Genomic DNA, 19,327 nt, shown 5'->3' on the forward strand with positions numbered 1-19,327 from the left:
GTTGGCTGACAGGTAGGTGCCTGGTAGCTGTTTGCCAGGCAACAAAGCCATGACCCAAACTCCACCTCTCAAAAGCTTGGTTGAGTCAGCACTTCAATGTGGAGGAACAAAAGAATAGACAACAAAGTGACTTACGTCCCAGTACATTGCTAAGGTTAATCAAAAACTGCGTTAGCTAACTTGAAATCGTCACAACCTGTCACAACCTGTAAGCTTGAAGCTTTCAGAAGAATTCAAAATATGATGTCATTAAGTGGGCGGTAAACACCACAGACATTGATTTCACCACTCTGCAACAACAACACTCCTGAGCATATTTCTGCAAACGATTTGAATCCAGTTCATCTTACATGAAATGTATATGATTATTTAACATAATGCGGGAGACATTTATGTTCACTGTTTTGCTTTATTACACTGTAGGGAATTATTTGCAGTATTTTTGTGGACACTTGTTATTGAGCGGTGATTGGATGCACAGGGTGATGGATGTAGGGGTGACAGAGGACATAAGCAAATAGAGAGAGTGCACAGTTGTCACCAAACCACCAGCAGAGAACCTGCAGGATTGTGATAACAGGTTCTTCAACTGTCCTTATAGACAACAACAAAACTGCAACTGTTATCTGGATCAATAACCGTTAGCCTTTCCTTCAGTTCAATCATCCCCTTTTCTTGTGGTGTGCAATTTTAAGCATTTTTTTTACATATTGCACTTACTTTTATTTCCATAAGTAAAAATAAATGTCTGAATTGAGAAATAGCAAATATTCTATAATAAGATTATTCTCCAGCTTTAAATATCTTAATTATGGAAGGTCCATTAGGATTTCTTTCTCGCCAATGTTCATTTGGCGCCTCTAAGAGGGAGACAGACAGCTGATATAATAATAGAACTTCTTGTTTAAAATAAAAGCCAACAGAATATGCAAGTTTTTGTCTTTAAGATCTTAAATTATACATAAACATTACAAAAGAAAAGTAGATAGTTGGGGTCTGAACATGTAAAACAACAGGTGAGTAAGGTGGTGTTTTATGAGTCTCTGCTTCAGCACCCTCAGCGTGTTAGTTTGAGCGCCGTGGGATGAACATTGCAGATGTCGAACCAGTTTTGATCCACCTCCTTGTGTGGCAGCAGGCCATTCCGTGGCAGAAAAGGCCGGCGCCAGCGATTTCGGCTGCCCACCACCTGCCAGAAGCGTGTGCCCTTGAGTAGAAAGATGGCATTGTGGGTGTAAGAGAAGTAGGCAGCATCAATGTTGCCATCTGGATGGTCTCCACTCTCCACTGCAGGGAAAACATCTCTGATGTTTCTGGGGAAGCCTCTTGCCAAGCTGTTGGCTTCCACGTCGAATGCGTACACCTGTTTGAACAGATAATTGTTTGGCCTCTTATGTGGAAATCAACTTAATTACGACACACAAACAAATCACAGAGGACGGGAGGTGGGTTTGTTTGCAGGAATGCAAAGCTGAGAAACAAGTGAATCAGCTTAGGCTTTCTTCTCTCTGAGACTTTGCCTATTGTGTACTGACTAGTGCTACAAACTTACATCGTTGGACTATAAATCATAAAACGAAAGTATAGTTTAAGGCCAGGGCTGGATCCAAAATTTAGAGGGGCCCTGGGCAAAATTTGGGGTGCCTTTGGGGGCTGTGATTTAATTCTTAAAATTGTCACCTTACTGGCTTTCTTTACCAAAACTGTGAACACTTTGTGGTGTTCTAGCTATGTGCTTGTGTTGCATTTTCATATGATTTGATGCAGGTATTTCTTTTGTCTGTTTTCCTTTATTTTAAGGTTTTTCACCTAAATAGTAAATAGAAAGTTTCTAAGCCAAATCTTGGATGAAATAATTCAAATAAAAGGAGGACAGTAAAATAGGTGTTGTGCTATTTTGAGCAGAGTCCAGTCATCTTTGGGCAGATTGTCTGTCCTTTCAAGTTTGGACACTACACGGAAATCAAATACTTGACAAACATGACAGCGAACGTAAAGAAAACTGTACCCAGAGTCAAGCTTTTTTTCCCACCCATATTCTTTTCCTTTTTTTTGTTTTTTTGCTGCAAAACAGAACACACACCAGGACAGTGATCATCCTCCCTGTTTATCTCTGCGTCACGTTCGATCACATGGTTTTCTGTGAGATAACGTGTGTGTAGAATTAACTTTGTGAAATTGTTACCGCAAACGTACAGTGTTGGTCTAGCTGCCTCTTAGTGTGTGCGTTCAGAGGTTAATAACGTTCCATAATCAGTCAGAACTGTCCTTATGTGCATGGTCTCCCATGGTTTTGAAATCCTTTAACATCTAAAAGTCGTCTAGTCTGAGCTCAGCCTTACTTTTTTTCTTTTTTCAAAAAAAGAGGAGAAAGAGTCTGCTTACCAGGGTGTTTTTGAAGAAGTAGATGCGGGACTCCTTCCTGTCGTAAAAAGCTGTGTCAATGGGACCAAACACTCCTGGGAAACCCTCAGAGATAAACCTGGGATAGCGGTTACCTTCAGAGTCCTGTCTGAACACCTGGTCATTCTCAGTGTCGTACTTCCAGAACTGAGTGCCTGTGCACAAAAACAACACTCATGTTATAAACATTTAGATCTATGTTATGAAAATGCATCTCATTTCCTTATTTTTTTATACCTTTAAAGAAGTAAACAGCATCTCTTTTCCTGGACCACACATGCACAAACGCATCCACTCCGCTTGTGGGAATACCACGCCAGCCAATCTGCAGCGCCACTGGGTCCCCAAAGCGTGTTCTGTTGTTCCTGTTCTCATACAGCCAGTACCAGCCGCCCCTCATGAAATAGGTGTTAAAGCGGATGACAGTGTCCCCATGGGGCGTCCTCTCCTTTCTGATCCAATCAAACACAGCGCTGAATCGACCCTTACAGCCCCCTGAGACACAAAAAACATGACAGCAAATAGTTTCAGTTTGTTGCTCTAAGTATGTACATAAACCTCTATTTGTCCCTCTCTTTGTGTGTATCCAGTAGATGGAGCTGTTACCATAGAGATGCTGTATGGCCTTCCTGTCCATCCAGTCCATCTCAAAGCTGGACTCCTGGGGCAGATAACTGGGCTGCATGATAGAGCCACTTCTGTAAATGTGAGGGAGACCTAAAACATGGCCGATCTCATGAACTGCCACCTAGAAATGGACAGAAATTAGAATCATTGTGAGATTGAATGAGCTAATTGTTTATTCCTCATGTGATCCATCTGTATTTTGCTTACTTTGAGAAGGCTGATCCCACTGCCAGCGTTAGGACCGGTGAAATGTTCATCATCATCAAAGTGGATATCACCCAGGAACCAGGCGTGGGCGAACTCCTGACCAGTGCCGTCAAACCTCTGATTGCAACCCAGATGGCGTCCTGTGTGAGATTTAAGGAAACATTTTAAGCAGAGGTTTCAGTTTCTCTGCAAACAAGTTACTTGTGTTTTTAAAAAAATGGTTTCTAGACCTCTTTGTCTAGAAAAAAAGAAAGAGGGGGAGTTGAGGTGGGCATTAGGGAATCCTGGCAAAACACCATAGCATGCCAGCCTGTCAGTCAACTTAGCCCGCCCCTAATTGTCACATTTGTGCAAGTATTTGGGAAAACAAGTTTTTGAACCAGGCTTTCTTGCTGCTCTTCCAGTTGTGTAAGATGCTCGATTCTGATTGGTCAAAACCCCTTGACAACGGTTATTAACTTTCACTAACATAAGCAAAGCCAGAGGCAATCTTATCCAAGACAGTCTAGCTGCAGACCTCCACAGTCTGGCCTCTACCTCTGCATACCTTCCCATGAAGCCACTCCCCAGTCAAGGCCGGAAACACACGCAAAAAGTGTTTCAAATTATTATTCCTGCTTAACATTTAAGTCAAAGACTGTTTTGCTTCCCACCTCTGTTTTAAGATATTTTAGATATGCTGATCAGTGACATTGATCTGTTGTTTGAGGCTACATTTTTATCCAATAATACCCACATATTCTGCCAGGAGTATCGGTCACACCTACCTGTGCCAAAGCCCAGCCTGATATCCACGTCCTCCAGTGGGGAGCGTATATCCTCCACAAACTCCAGCGGAGACACCTCGCTCCACATCCTGAAGGCCAGCCTGAAGATGTACCTCTGGTCCTCAATGGACAGCTGACTGCTGTAGCCCTCTCCTATCAGCCTCCACTTCAACACCCTCTTAGAGAAGGCCATGTAGCCTGTTTCACTTAAATCTCTCTTCCGCCTGTTTTTGGCAACAAGAGTGGCAAGGTGGCGTTTCCTGCGCTGCACTGCTTTGCTTTGATCTAAGCTCAGGGTGATATTTACCGGTTGAGTCTCTGTGTTCAAATCATTTTGAAAGGTTTGATTTGAAATCTGATCAAATGCGGTGGAATCGTCTGTGTAATTACTGCTGGTGTCATTTGAGAGAACACTTTCTGTGTCGTTAAAATTGAATATGTCATCTCCAAAGGGGTTTCCAGACTCAAAAGTACCGTCACTGGTTGCATTACTTGCCGTGGTGTTATCCTCAGTGTCACCAAAACTGTCCTCAATCTCTGAGCTGCTATTGTTCTCCTCTTCGTGAGTGTTTAGCTCAATCTCCTTGTCAGGGACTCCACACCTTGGTTTGTTCATCGCCTCCTTTGTGGCCTCATCGAACACCCCTGTGACCGGCAGACCGGACACCTTCTGAAACTCCTCAAGTGCTGAAATAAACGCTGGACTCTCTGTGAAACTGGTGTGACCTCCTTGATCATCGACATGAGGGGAATCTCTTGAACGATGCACCGGGGAGCCTTCTTGGATTTGATCATGGAAGTCATCCAGGAAGTCTTCCGTAAAAGAGGTGAAGGAGTCTTCAAACTGGACCTCCTCCCAATTCACTGGTTTAATGAATCCATATCTGGAGAGAAATAACTATAAACACAAGGACATGATTACTTTAAATGCTTCCTATGGTCAAACATCGAATGAGTAGGAGATTTTACCTCTGCTGAGTTCTTGTCCGTTATGACTTCAGCTTGGTGCGAGTTGTCGCTCAGCACATCAGAATGATCCCTCCTGTGGAAAAGTCTCTCTGCATCAGCTGAGCTAATGCTCGTCCAAAAAAGCAAAGTGATCAGCTGGATAAAAGTCAGCATCGTGGTGTCTGTGTCCCCCCGTTATTCTAAGTTAAGATGATTGCGAGGAAGACACTACTGTGCAGCTTTATAGTCTGCCGCCGAGCTTCTCCACACCCATCTAAAGGTGCGACACTCTAGAGGTGTCCCACTTTCCTCAGCTGTGTGTGAAAAGTAAACCAGTACCTACTGTTTCTAACTGCTCAGTCTGACTGATCTGAGTAGATGTGTGATGCATGCTTCATTGGTTTTAAATGGATGGTTGTTGACTTATGGAAAGAAGGTGAAACGTTTTGCTTTCATGTGGACAATGACAGTCAAGGACTGCCAACACCTGCTTTGTATAGGACACACAAACAAACAAACACACACTTGGGTGATTTGCAATGAATGATCAGGCCTTCAACAATCATCACATTGGCCGGAGTTTATTCTCAAAAACAAATCTTACATTCTCAACTTCCTTGAACAAACTGAGCATAAATAGAATATATTAAAGCTCCTGTGAGGAGTTTTTAGCTGGTTATGAAACGGACTGAAATTAATACTGATGCCTCGTTATGGCCTTATAAGGCCAACAAGACCATCAGAATAAGGTGCCGTGTCCACTGACGCCATTTTTTGCACTCGGAGGGCCCAAGACTTTAATTTATGAGCGCTTCTCACCAGCGTTTGCTGCTGCTAGTAGTCCCGTGGCACTTCCGCTTTCCTAAGTAGTGAAGCGGGGCGTGTGTTTGTGTGTGTGTGTGTGTGTGTGTGTGTATTTGAGAGGTGCTGGAAGGGGTAAAGGGGTTGTTTGTGAAAGTATTTTGGCTTTCCAAAACATATCCAGTGTTTCTAAGCATCTAAACCACCAAAACCCTAAAGTCGGGTTTGGCCTTCAGTCCTTCACTGCTTTTTAGGAAAATTATGTAATTTACATGTCAAGAATTTTAACTTCATACCTAGTCATTAGGTCTGCTTTGAAATGCTCTGTATACTTCATACTTCCTCCTTGCTTTCATTCAATGGCATTTTACTATAGACTATAAAAACTATTGATACAAATCATGTCATAGCATTAGAAGCAACAAACTCAGAAATTGTACCTCTAAAAAACAAGTGTGATTAAGTTTCTCCTTCGTATGGACCTCTGCCATTGTTGTTGACAAATTTGATTCCAGAAGTCCCGCCCCTTCTTGATTCTGACTGGTCAGTGATTAAGAAGTGAAATTATTGAGCGCAGTGGTGATCCAAAAGTTGAACTTTTTTCAAATGAGAGAGCTGCGATAAAAATCAGCTGACGCAGAGGGCATTTTTTGCGCTGGAAATGCTGAATCACATTAGGTTTGAATAGAAATTAGGCATGGCCAGCACAAATAATGGCAGCATCGGGCACGGCACCTACAGATTGATGGGGTTTATTTGGGTATTTTGTATGTCTTAAATTGCTGCAGCAGGGTAGGTGTCGGACGAAGTGAACGCTGCCAAAACTGCTTTTTTAAATATTTCCTGTATTAAAAGAAATCAGGATGAGACTCTTGGTTAAAACACACAATGAATGTGTGTATAAGAAAAAATCAGGGGAAAGATTAAAGGTAATTCTTTGTCCACAGGGGGCGCCCATATCTATGCAATCTAAAAAGTTCCTCACAGGAGCTTTAAGTCACATTTTTAAACTTTAAGTCACAGAAAGCTACTTTTAAAGTGCAAATCAGCATATGTACATGCAAAAAAAGTCAGAAAAACCTCAGAAGAAAACAGATGACTGTACACATAAGTTAAACAGCAAAGAGAACACAAAGTGGTTGGATTTAAGAGCCTGCAGGTTGTTCCTGTAGAGCTTCAGCTATTGCAGCAGCCAGGTGCTCTGGTGTAGGTTTGTCTGCAGTGCAGCTCACACACAGGCCTTCTGCTGTCATAGCATCTCTTGTAGTAGGCCCTATGGCTCCAAACTGGGAATAAAAGAAGTAGAAGTAGCTGTCAGAGGGAACTGGCGTTGCGTTAAGTAGTGCGCATACACGGTGAGTATGAGTCAGCTGTACCTTTATCTGAGTCAGCTGTTCACCCGACAGCCTCCGCACCACATCCAGGCAGAACTTCACTCCTGAAGGGCTGAAGAAAGCGATGCTGGCTGGTGTGCCCTGCAAAATGTAAAGAGAGATATTCATTTTTATATTTAAAAAGATGTGCTCTAAAGTGTACTCAAACTGTTCCACTCAACTGTAGGAGTGGAGTTTTTACCTGCTCTTTGAAAAAGTTCTTCAGATTTTTCTCCAGATCTGGATGTTCGGAGGTTTGATAGACAGTCAGCGTCTCCAGAGGCACTCCTGGAAACAAAAGAAACAGATCCCCACAGTGATAAAGGTAGCACAATTATTATTTTATAATTAGTGTAACCCCAGAGGGACTTCTATCACCTTGAGCTTATACCGTGAGGCACAAAGGGAAAAAAGCTTACCATTTTCTCTTAACGCCGTGGGCAACACTTCTCTTTTGATTGAGCCACAGGGGAAAAAAAGAGGGGGGATATTTGTGTCCTCTCCTGTGATGAGAATTAAATATAAGGTCAAATTAGTTATTAGAGGTATCATAAATCTTCTGTTCAACTCAAATATGAAAAATGTGGAAGTATATTATCATATCATACGTTCAATGATGACACGTGATAGGACATCTGCGGTCCCTGTGTCCTCGCCTAAGGGGTTTAGACCCAGATTTTGTACTGCAGGAAAAAAAACACGAGAAGGATTGGAATTATAAAGATACAGAATAAATATATCTGTAAGAAATTGTAAAAATGTTACATATTTACATTTATTTGAATTATTTTAATTAATAAATACACAGCTGTAACAAAAGGATCAGGAAGCAGACGTCAGACAGGTGCTACACCTGCTCGTTTTTTTTCTTCTAAAAAGCAAATATTTACCGTGTCTCACACCAAACTGTCACTTGTGTACAGCACCTCACACACTTCTGTCAGCACCTGGTGCCTGCCACACTTTACTGCCATCAGCATTGAGATAGGAGGAGTTCATAACAAGCACAACACACACACAGACGAGTAGAAGTAAAAGGAAGAAGTGTGTTTTATAAGGTACAATAACTCACCTAGTGCAGCAGTCGCCTTCCCAACCACATAGATGGACTTCATGTTCCACTTGTCTTTCACAGAGTTGTTCCATTCTGAATAAGTCATATGGCATAGATTAATAGCAGTAGAGAGAATACTCTACACAGAAATCAATCAATCAGACTTTATTTATAAAGCGCTTTTCATACAATGGCATTGTAACACAAAGTGCTGTACATAAAAACAACTTAAAATAGAATCAATTGAGAAAAAGATCCCACCCAGCAATCTTAAGGTTAAGAACACAATATATGCAATAATAGTAATAAAAACAATAAAAAGAAAATATAAAAAGGAAAAAGAAGTTGCTGATCAAACTGAGGAAACGCTCTCATGATATCTTAATGAGGAAACACTGGAGGTAAAATGAGATGTTAAAACTCAACACAGGAAATTAAAATCACCAAAAGAAAATACATTTCTAAGATAATAAAACACTAAAATATTAAACCATTAAAAGAACAAAAGATGCTATACTTAAAATAAATAAATAAGTACATAAATAAATAAAGTAGAAGAAAAGTGACTAAAATTTGAAATAAATAAATAAATTAATGTTAAAAAAAATGTTAAAGTAAGATGTTAAAACTCAACACAGGAAATTAAAATCACCAAAAGAAAACACATTTCTAAGATAATAAAACACTATAATATTAAACCATTAAAAGAACAAAAGATGCTATTCTTAAAATAAATAAATAAGTACATAAATAAATAAAGTGGAATATAAATGACTAAAATTTGAAATAAATACATAAATACATAAATAAATAAAGTAGAATAAAAGTGCCTACAATTTGAAATAGATAATAAATAAATAAAACTGTTGAGAATTCAATAAATTCTGTTATAATAATGTGGTACAGGGTGTGATGATAGTTTGTTTTAATAGATAAATTCCTCACCTTCTCTTCTTTCTTCAGCTTCCAAGCACATTGTCACAGCTTCCACTGCTCTTGGACTCGTAAAGATTAGACCTCCATGTTTTTCTGGCTGGAAGAGCTGACATAAAAGGACATCAAACAACAGATCCATGTCACAAAAAGTATAAACTTTTACTTTTAAAAAGTCACTTAAACAAATGCTGATGAATTCCTCATAGACATTATTATGTAATCACTGTTTTGAAAGTCTTTGTTTTATAAATTTTTGGTGCCATGTGTATATGACAATTAGTTTTTTGTTTCCATTATTTGTAGTTTAATGCTACTCATCGTTTATTTGCTCAGATACTTAGTTTATTTTTCATTTTCATTCTTGATTTTTATAATTGGCTGCTATTGCATCTTTGTTTTATGGATAATGTGTGATTTTAAATATTTTTTTTTTTTTGTTTTGTTTTGTTGTGTGGACCCCAGGAAGACTAGCAACCACAATGTGGAATAATGGGGATCCTAATAAATAAATAAAATAAATAAATGTACTTAAATCAAAAGAAACACTTATTCAAATCTGTAAAAATGACGCTTACCTTATCTGATAAGGTGTTTAATGAGACAAACTTAAAAGATAACACTGGAATAAGGGTTGCTTTGTGTCCATGTGAGGCCAGCTCCTGTGCAATGGAAATAAGGATTTACATTAAAATTTTGCAGCAGGAAGCAAACAAAAAAAAGCTTTTTGCAGGACTTTTAAAAACAAGTAGATTTCGAGGAAAGTGCATCTACCTTAATGTAAGGATCAGGTCCAGACTCCCCCTCTCTTGGCTCTTTGAGAAGCAGTACATGCATCCTGATCCTGATGAAGACCTTAAAACACAGGATAGACGAAATAGAGCTAAACACCACAGGGTGAGATATAAATGTAGCTTTCAAATAATCAAGCCACAAAGGGTGTGAAGGCACAGCAATCCAAGCTACACCCTAAAACTGACAAACCACATGCAACGTGCTGATAACAATACTGTTGAGTCACGTTTACTGGAAACAAGGAGCAAATTAACAGCAATGATTTAACACCTTCCAGTTCACTGTAGTAGTTTTAATGAAGGTATAGCCTGATTTATGTAGAGTGTTATTGTTTACATTGGCAAGACACACTCATTGAGAGGTTAGCTACAACAACCGTGGCTTAAATTAAAGTCAGTCATAATGCCAAATGCAAAAGAGCATTTTATTTACACTGCTCCTTCGGCAAAATGACATTATCCACACAGAATACTTGATAGTAACATAATGTTACACGAAAGTCATGTACCTGGGGTTGTCTCTTCCGCTTGCAGCATGACGTTTCCAGACACATTGAAGAAGAGGGGACACAACACATCATTGAATATCTCCTTTTTGTTTTTTTAAACATCAAACTAAATCCAAAAGCCTCTTATTCGTTAATAACACTGTCTTTTAGTTAAGGTGTAAAATGATAATATGTATTTATTAATGTTTCAAGTGAGTTACAGCACAGTTTTAAAAACTGTTCACCCCTCTTTCTAAAATGGTTCATTCCGTTTTAACACCAGCGACTGGCTTACGTTGCGGCTCTCAGTCCGAAATAGAGATGTGACGTTCGTGAACGAGTCGGTCTTTTGAACGGCTCTTTTAAGTGAAGCTAAGTTAAGATAAGATAAAATATACTTTATTTGTCACCCGTTGGGGGAAATTATTTTGTGACAACAGCTTACAACACGGGACAGGGGAATACAACAATGTACTAACATAGTTAAAAATTTAATAACAATAATATTAGCATTTACAAGGGTAAAATATAATAAAATAAAATAAAATAGAATAAAATAAAATAAAATAAAATAAAATAAAATAAAATAAAATAAAATAAAATATGGAAACTATTACAGATATATACACACTATGTACACTTCTATCTGATAAATAGATAAGCTAAGTTATTGCACGATACAAATTGCACCAGGTTATTTAAAAACAAACATACACAGTGTGAAGAGCAGTGCGATTCAGATGGATACAGTAGTTATTTGTGAATGTGCCAAGTCACATAGTAACTTCCTTGTAGTGGAGTGAAAGATGAGAACAGATGATTAAAGGGACACAGTAGTGCTGGTGTTAAACAGTCTGATTGCAGATGGGACGAAGGACCTGCGGTAGCGCTCCGTCCTGCAGGGTGGGAGTCTCAGTCTGCTGCTGAAGGAGCTGCTCAGGGACCCCACAGTCTCATGCAGGGGATGAGAGGGATTGTCCATGATGGATGTCAGCTTGGCTAACATCCTCCTCTCACCCACCTCCTCTATGGAGTGCAGAGGACAGCCCAGGACAGAACTGGCCCTCCTGACCAGTCTGTTAAGTCTTTTCCTGTCCCTGTCTGTGCTCCCTGCTCCCCAGCAGACCACTGCATAGAAGAATGCAGAACGACGAGAACCGATTCGCAGTTGCGAGCCGTTCATTTGGGAGCCTTTTTTATGTGCAGATTGCCCACGCTGCCTTCACGTGAACAACTGTTCCTGTTTGTAAAGTAGTTCAGGTGTAGAAACACCAGGTGGGGTAGTACAATTTTGCATTCACATTTTATTACATATCCTTTATTCGTCCCACAACAGGGAAATTTAAGTGTTACAGCAGCAAAGTGGATAGTGCAAAATAGTATAAAGCAAACAAGAGCCTATAAAATAGCAATTATTAAAAAGTTATAAGCAATTAAAATTAAAGAAGTAAAAATAAGCATATCTTACAACGTTTATATACAACTAAATAAGTACATTTACAAATATTTACAAAATCTTTTATAATGTCCTAATTTTTATTCTAGTTTTATTTGTATTTTTATATATATTCTTATTTATTATTTTTACATATTTTTTCTGTATTGTTAAAATGTTCTTGTGTGGAAGATTTTTTACAGTAAACTTGTTTTGCATGTAAGTTATCTGTAGCCTGCGTAGTTTTTATAGGGTCACAAAGTTTTTAGGTGAGGGAAAATTCAAAATAGTGATCTCACTGTTGAAGCATGGGGATATGGCACCAACTTATGGAATGTTTACAATGCCAAATGAAATTATAATTATAGCGGCCATTTGACATAAAAAACTCAAAGAATAATTAAAGTATCAAACTCAAACTTTAACTAAACTTAATCAAAGGGTCACTGATGCACCGTGGGGATGTGATGTACGCAGGCAAAAGAAGTCTAATGTCCATGCAAAAGTTCAGCGGTTTCCAATGGTTTATTTTGATGGCAAGCAAGCAAACAAAAGGAACAAAGAAAATCACAGCTCCTGCTGCCTCTATTGCGCTGGTAAAAAAAAAACCATAGGCCCACCCGGGTGCATGCCGGCCCTCTGCCACCTACCTACCTATTTAGCCTCAGGTGCCCACAGTTCCTAATTACTAAAGAAACAAAAACAAACAAAAGAAATACTAAATATACAAAAAATCTAAGTATACTAAACAAATCACTAGCAAAAAATATAACCCCAAAATCTAACTTAAATGAGTTATAAAAAGAAAAGTTTAGATAAATCTAACAACTAATACTACTTATTTATTCCAAACTAAATAAACAACTAAATACAAAAAAATAAACAAATAGCTCCAACAATAATCAATATTTCAGAATAATTCCCACCAGCAGAGTATATATATATATATTGGTGGGATGTGTTAGTTTGAATTAGTCTGATCCAAATCGTATCTTATTACTGCTAGCAGTGATTGTTTCCTTGATAAAAACGAGTTACCACTGGTTGACTTCTAAGAAATAAATAAATATATCAATGAGCCAAAGAGCCAGTGTTATGAACGACTCTTTGATAGGAACGGCTCCTCAAGATCCGGTTCTCTTCAAAGAGCCACAAATCCCCCATCTCCGAAAGCCGTGTACATTTGGATCCAAAATGGCGCCTCCAGAGTGCCAGTTTCCTGAGCTCTCTTCTACGGCTCTTCTTCTGTATCCCTCGCCCCGCCCACTCTTCTACTACAACGTGTGTTTCTGTTTGCAGCATGGCTTCTTCAGCTAAGAGGAGAGCAGTAGGTTTGGGTGAAAACCCCGCGGAAGATGATATCAGCTCTGATGAGAACCCCGAGGATGATGAGGATGAGTCCGGGGAGGATGACAGCGAGGGGTCGGAGGAGGAGATCAATGAGGTAAAAGAGCAGACGGGACTCTGAAGGAGGATTAGTTGCATGGCCTTGCTAGGTAGCTACTAGCTAACTCAGCTGTCGTGTAATGGTAACAGGACGCTGCTAAAACTATTAACTGCGGCTGTCTCAGGATTGAGAATGAACTGGAATATTGACATGCAGAGTCAATGAAAGGAGGCTTGAATGTTAAAGTTAACTTAAGTCTATTGGGTAAACTTACGCTTACTTGTATGTAATTATTTTTAATGCATGCAACAGGGTAGGTGTTGCAAAGCATGCAGCTGAAAGAGCCATTTGTCTTCATGTTAGGCAGTTTGAATTAAAGATAATTAATTAATTTTATAAGCAACCTCTAATCAGACATGTGCAGAAAGAGATTAGCAGCATAACAATACATTATTTGTCCACGGGGGGCGCCAAAATCCACCTCATAATGACAATGATAATTTTATTTGTATAGCACCTTTATCACTCCTGTTATGTTCGTTTCTCTGGAACAGCAATAATGTTCCTGGGTCAGTTTGACCCGGGGCATATTCAATTATCCAAAAATGTAATAATAATCCCAATAGGATTTTTTTAAATCTAATTTTTAACTCCACTACTAACCATTTAAATTAAAATTTTGTCCATTGGTGTTCTTTAATTTTCACAGATCATGGTAACCCACTCATTTTCTACTACAATTCATGTTAAAACTTTTTAAAATGTACATTTGAAAGCCCTAAATATAAATACAATAGTTTTACATGACATATATTTTTGTTTATTTTATTTTACATTTTTATATATTTTATTTTATGAAGTGATGTTGATAAGTTAACACGACGACTCTTCTGTCACATGCTGCCCAGATTTGTATGCTGCATTTAGCTGGTTTTGAAGGCATGTATTGCCTAAAATAGATTTTTAAAAGGGTCGATTTGACCTGCAACATAACAGGAGGATTAAAAACAAGCAAAGCATGGCAGGATGATAAGATGAAGCTTTGACAGAGAGAGAGAGAGGAATGTAGGAATTCTAATTATACAAAAAACAAATATAATGCACAATATTTTAAAGAATAAACGCAAATTAAAAAGAGTGAAGCGGTGAGACAGTAGACCATTAAAGCACTGTTATAGAGTAAAAAACAACAACAAATAAATAATAATAAAAATAATTAATTTATAGAGCACTTTTCAAAAACCAAGTCACAAAGTGCTTTACATGGGCAGCAAAATAAAACAGACAGTTCATAAAAACACACAAGTCAAGATAAAGAAATAAAACATATTTTAAAAGACACAAAATTCTCCTAAAATAACTCTAAAGGAATACAATTATTTTAAAATATATGTCTTAGGTCGGTTAAAATAAAATAAAGTCAAATAAAATCCGGGAAGGCTCTGCGATAAAAGTATGTTTTAAGAAGGGGTTTAAGAGAGCTCACTGACTCAGCAGACCTGATCTCCTCAGGCAGATGGTTCCAGAGTGTCGGACTGCGAACGCCCTGTCCCCTTTCGTTTTCATTTTTGTGTTAGGAATGCACATTAAAGATAAGTAAATAAAAGCATTAAAGGACAATAAAAAAGGTTTAAAGAAGAAGACATCACTTTGGAGAAAATAGAAAATGGAAAAGGATCAATTAAGAACATAAAGAATAAAAATAAATAAATGATACTCTTATAAAATCATCTAATAAAATTAAAACAATTAATTAGTAGGATAAAATATTTAAATAATTATAAATAAAAGTAAACAGTGGTTAAAAGGAAGAATTCACAAAAGCAAATCAGTAAAAATGGGTCTTAAGAGGAGATTTAAAAGATTACACAAACTCCTCACAAGCTTTACTGAAAGGTGTACAATGTATGTCAATATCGTCAATGAGTTCAACTAAAACATCTTATATACTTAGAAATTATATAAAAACTACTAGAGGTCAAGAAAGAACTTTGACGTGTTATTTTTGACTGCTCTTTTTAACACAGGAGGTGATTGTGGACTTCGAAGCCCACACCATTTCACACAATGACTACAATGGCGTCAAGAAGCTTCTACAGCAGGTTTGGCACACTGTTAATTCTCTACTTCTACATTATAATGCTCATTTTTAATGAATGCACGGCCTCACCGATCACTTCTGTCATGTTGGGATTCAGGTTTTTCTGAAGGCGCATGTAAACACATCAGAGATGACCGACATCATCATCCAACAGAATCATGTCGGGAGCGTCATCAAGGTGAGTTACTGAAACATTTGAATCTTTGCTCAGATTTTCTGAGTGAGTTTCAGCGCTAACATGTTGTGACTTGTTTCTTTCGTTTGTCCCAGCAAGCTGAGGTGCCTGAGGACAGTGATGATGACGACCCCGATCAAGTGTTCGGCTTCATCAGTATGCTCAACCTTACAGAGAGAAAGGTAACATCAGCTGCAATCACCATCTTTGAAGCCCTATTTCCAACACACATTTACTCAGATTTTTCCAGCTGAACAACATGTCTGTTTATATGTGATTCTGTTATCAGGGTGTGCAGTGTGTGGAGGAGGTAAAGGAGCTGATCTTGGACCAGTGTGAGAAGAGTTCTACCCACAGCATGGCCGAACAGCTGGAAGAGATCCTTGGTGACACCAGTAAGCCTGTGGGGCTCCTGCTGAGCGAGCGCTTCATTAACGTCCCTCCACAGATCGCCCTCCCGCTGCACAAACAGCTCCAGTAAGTTTCCCTTTTTCCCTTTTTGTCGTCTTTAGTGTTTCCTTTAGTGGGAAAATGTGAGAAACTGCTGCAAGAGTGTTTAGGGATAATAAGAGAGATGGAAAAGAAGGCCTCAGAAGTCTTGTAGGCATGCTAGGAGGGCTAAATGCTGGTGGTTAGTCAGACTCAACAAACTCATTTGACACTTTTTTTATAAGTTATGTTTTGGGGCATTTTTGCCTTTTATTGGATAGGGATGCGGGAGAGGGAGATGAAATGTGGGGAGTAGAGAGTGGGGGAAGACATGCAGCAAATGGTAGAGATGGGGAGTTGAACCTGAGACTGCTGCGACGAGGACTATAGTCTCTGTATATGGGGGCACACCATTAGACCACTAGGCCAACGACTAGGGATGTAAGGATACACTTAACCCATGATTCGATTCAAATCCCGATTTTTGGTTCACGATACGATTCTCTAAAGATTTTCAAGAAAACTGGATTGAACTCAAAATTAAATTTAATTTCAATTCTCAGATATGGACAGTTGCAATATATATCTTTCTCTTATATTGCTTTGTAAACAAATTAAGCCTTTTTCATTTTTAAGTTGTGTTGTAACTCAAATAAAACCACTGCACACTTTTTTTCAGCAGTTTGAAAATTTCACAACAATTGTGGAGAAATGGAAAGTGAACGATTCCCAAACGAAAGTATTAAATATTAAAACAAATAAGGTAAATCTCTTTAAATTAGGGATGTAAATTTCAAGTATTCTCCTTGATCGATCTTTGGAAATGTTAACGATCAATTATCGTTTCATCATTAAAAAAACGTAAAAGTTTTCCATGTCAGAAAGAATGCCAAATGCGTTTTTTCCCCCTAAATTAAAATTTCCTTCATGACACAATGTATATAACTGACGGTATTAAACAGCTCAGATCATATTGAGGTGTTCAAAATGTTAAACATGCTGGATATCAACGTGAGGAGCAGGCTTATAAATAATCTCCGTGGACGCATCTTCATAGAGTGAAGACTCAGACTTCAACATGTGGATTTACTGCAACAGGAGAACTGAACAGGATCATATTTTAGACTCAGTGTCCAGTTTTCTGTCTACGTGTTCTTATTGGGAAAAATCATGTGAACGTGGTCATGTGTCAGCCGGGAGCGCAACCGGGTCATAATCAGTCCTGCAGCGAAGGAAAAAGAAAGCGCTCGTGGAGACCTGTCACTCAGCCGCAGCCCCCAGCTGAGCGTCTCCGCTGATTCACATCGAAACATGCTTTAAACTTCAAACACCTCCACTCAGCGAGTGACGAGAGAGCAGCGCAAGAGACTTAATGATGTTGAACAAGCAGAGTATAATGCAGATAGCGCCTTCTACTGTTTGAAAATAATATCCAGATGGAAATTATGTTGAATCGATTTTAATCCACCCTTATTTGTATCGATTTTTAACCGATTTGCGATGTATCGTTACAACCCTACCAACGACGCCCCAATTTGACATTCTTTACCTCCAGACTTGTTGATCCCGTGGTTTGCTTTGCTGGTTTTCAATTTTAACTCCATTTTTTTTTTTTTTTTTTTTAGCAATCTCTTACCTTCAATCTGTCTGCTTACATTTAGAAACAGGGCAGATAAGTTTTCAGCATTTTACACTGAGTATTTTGAAAAAGCAGCATCCAAACTACTTATTTTCTCCTTAGTAGATGATATTTTTCTTAAAAGAGAAAAAAGAAAGACCTTGTATTTTAACACTCCACTCAATATTTCATTCTGGTACTGAGAAAATGTTGCACACATGATAAATAATAACCCTATGAAGGAGTATTTGTTGAGTCTCCGAGGTATGAACTGATTAAATAAAAATTGTCCTTGTTTATGGAAGAAAGGAAGGAAATGTGTGTTTTTAAAGTTTAATGTTATTTTGTCCTTCAGGGATGAAATAGCTGAAGCTCAGAGGACGAATAAGCCCAGTGGGAGATGTCACTACTGTCTGATGATCAGCAAAACCTGCAAAGAGGCGAGCAAGACTATTCCAGCCAGAGGAGGCGCTCCCAAAGAGGAGTACTTGTTCGTGAATGCAGAGGAGGAATTCTTTTACGAGGTAAATGCAACCAAGAGCTTTAAATGCTTCATGTTTTTGAACTACTGTATTAGGTTTAGATTTTTAAATGTGAACTGTTAGACCTTCCTACCTGAGCCAGTTTCTTGCTCATTGAAGCGTTCTCTCTTTTCTCCTCTCAGCAAGCCATCATGAAGTTCCATTACTCGGTCCAGGACGAAGCAGACTCCTGCCTGAGCGGGAGGTGGTCGTTCGATGACGTCCCCATGAAACCTTTCAGGACAGTGATGCTGATACCAGCGGACAGAATGCCCGCCATTATGGACAAACTCAAAGAATACCTTACTGTGTGAAGCCCCCAAATAAACAGACATGTTTCTACACATGAATACTTTTGAAATGGTTCAGTAAAGAGACTGTAAAAGAAATGCTTTTGTATTTTTAAAGAAGATAGTCAGTGATGTAAACCTGACTTTATTACATTTTGGCAGTGAAGGTTTCCTTTTTGTGGGAATTTTAGTGACACAGTTTTTACCGATTAGTGTTTAACTTTACGAAAAAGGTAAAAATCCCCACATTCTGTTTATACTTCAAAATGATATAGCAGTACAATCGTGAATAGAAATATAAATCTAGCTCTAACTCGTGTTTTTTACAAGCTTAGACTACTAAATATACACCTTTTACGTTAACAGATGCCTCATTCGCCTGAAAATCTAATAACATATTTGAATTTTCCTTCAAGACATCTTGGTAGAAAGCCAATTCCACATATTTTTAAACAGAAGTCATTTGTGAAAATTACATAAATTGACCAGGCATTTCTTTGGATTTCTTGCCACTGATTGTCAATAAATTAAATCTGTGTCTGCATTTCTTCATCGTTGTCTCCAAAAACTTTTCGGCATGTCAACGTTTAATTCTTCCAAGTCTCATAACTTCACATTCCACTGTAAGAGAACATCTCTGATAAGGAGAACTTTGCATAAGAAACAGATGGAGCGCTGGTGGCCTAGCGGTCTAAGCGCCCCACGTACAGAGGCTACAGTCCTCTTCGCAGGGGTTGCCGGTTCAATTCCCGGCCGGGCAACCATTTCCTGAATGTCTTCCCCCACTCTCTACTCTCCACATTTCCTGTCTCTCTTCAGCTGTCCTATAAAATAAAAGGCAGAAAGGCCAAAAAATATAACCAAAATAAAAAAAGAAACATGAAAAGAAGTAAAAAATAATGACTCATCTTGCAAATGCATGGAAGAATTCTTTAAATCGGTCAGTCCTGGTTCTGTGCACAAGAGGTATTCAAGT

At 38.6% G+C, this 19,327-nt stretch overlaps 3 protein-coding genes across 4 annotated transcripts; 1 reads left to right on the forward strand and 2 right to left on the reverse strand.

The window, feature by feature from the left end:
- Window positions 1-400: 400 nt before the first annotated feature.
- mmp21 (matrix metallopeptidase 21) lies at window positions 401-5,126 on the reverse strand. The gene is made up of 7 exons (XM_034708766.1): window positions 4,974-5,126; window positions 4,005-4,902; window positions 3,238-3,377; window positions 3,010-3,151; window positions 2,641-2,898; window positions 2,386-2,558; window positions 401-1,363 (listed from the first exon to the last, which is right to left on the reverse strand). Exons 1-7 carry the CDS (start codon window positions 5,124-5,126, stop codon window positions 1,058-1,060), a joined length of 2,070 nt encoding a protein of 689 aa, XP_034564657.1. The 3' UTR covers window positions 401-1,057.
- Window positions 5,127-5,494: 368 nt separating this feature from the next.
- On the reverse strand, window positions 5,495-10,524 carry uros (uroporphyrinogen III synthase). Of its 2 annotated transcripts, none has more exons than XM_034708767.1 (10): window positions 10,417-10,524; window positions 9,888-9,968; window positions 9,692-9,775; window positions 9,126-9,222; window positions 8,199-8,273; window positions 7,735-7,809; window positions 7,546-7,629; window positions 7,329-7,414; window positions 7,130-7,228; window positions 5,495-7,039 (listed from the first exon to the last, which is right to left on the reverse strand). In XM_034708767.1, the coding sequence occupies exons 1-10, from the start codon at window positions 10,516-10,518 to the stop codon at window positions 6,899-6,901; spliced, it is 924 nt and encodes a 307-aa protein (XP_034564658.1). In that variant the 5' UTR covers window positions 10,519-10,524; the 3' UTR covers window positions 5,495-6,898. The 2 variants fall into 2 exon arrangements, with proteins under 2 accessions (XP_034564658.1, XP_034564659.1); XM_034708768.1 differs by lacking the exon at window positions 10,417-10,524 and adding an exon at window positions 10,341-10,395.
- Window positions 10,525-13,039: 2,515 nt separating this feature from the next.
- On the forward strand, window positions 13,040-18,895 carry bccip (BRCA2 and CDKN1A interacting protein). Its single transcript, XM_034708302.1, has 7 exons — window positions 13,040-13,274; window positions 15,245-15,319; window positions 15,416-15,496; window positions 15,589-15,675; window positions 15,783-15,970; window positions 17,896-18,064; window positions 18,205-18,895. Exons 1-7 carry the CDS (start codon window positions 13,131-13,133, stop codon window positions 18,373-18,375), a joined length of 915 nt encoding a protein of 304 aa, XP_034564193.1. The 5' UTR covers window positions 13,040-13,130; the 3' UTR covers window positions 18,376-18,895.
- The last annotated feature ends 432 nt before the right edge of the window (window positions 18,896-19,327 follow it).

This window comes from Notolabrus celidotus, chromosome 18, assembly GCF_009762535.1.
Source record: "Notolabrus celidotus isolate fNotCel1 chromosome 18, fNotCel1.pri, whole genome shotgun sequence".
Taxonomy (NCBI): domain Eukaryota; kingdom Metazoa; phylum Chordata; class Actinopteri; order Labriformes; family Labridae; genus Notolabrus; species Notolabrus celidotus.

What these genes read in the sequence shown, in the direction of transcription:
- mmp21 (XM_034708766.1), bottom strand. Translation starts at nt 5,126, where the DNA reads ATGCTGACTTTTATCCAGCTGATCACTTTGCTTTTTTGGACGAGCATT. An exon ending in CGGACAAGAACTCAGCAGAG is followed by an intron (nt 4,903 to 4,973) that starts GTAAAATCTCCT and finishes TTGTGTTTATAG; the next exon opens with TTATTTCTCTCCAGATATGG. An exon ending in GTGGGATCAGCCTTCTCAAA is followed by an intron (nt 3,152 to 3,237) that starts GTAAGCAAAATA and finishes GTCCATTTCTAG; the next exon opens with GTGGCAGTTCATGAGATCGG.
- uros (XM_034708767.1), bottom strand. Translation starts at nt 10,518, where the DNA reads ATGTTTAAAAAAACAAAAAGGAGATATTCAATGATGTGTTGTGTCCCC. An exon ending in AGCTGAAGAAAGAAGAGAAG is followed by an intron (nt 8,274 to 9,125) that starts GTGAGGAATTTA and finishes TGACTTATTCAG; the next exon opens with AATGGAACAACTCTGTGAAA. An exon ending in AACAGCTGACTCAGATAAAG is followed by an intron (nt 7,040 to 7,129) that starts GTACAGCTGACT and finishes TTTTATTCCCAG; the next exon opens with TTTGGAGCCATAGGGCCTAC.
- bccip (XM_034708302.1), top strand. Translation starts at nt 13,131, where the DNA reads ATGGCTTCTTCAGCTAAGAGGAGAGCAGTAGGTTTGGGTGAAAACCCC. An exon ending in CGGAGGAGGAGATCAATGAG is followed by an intron (nt 13,275 to 15,244) that starts GTAAAAGAGCAG and finishes TTTTTAACACAG; the next exon opens with GAGGTGATTGTGGACTTCGA. An exon ending in TCAACCTTACAGAGAGAAAG is followed by an intron (nt 15,676 to 15,782) that starts GTAACATCAGCT and finishes TTCTGTTATCAG; the next exon opens with GGTGTGCAGTGTGTGGAGGA.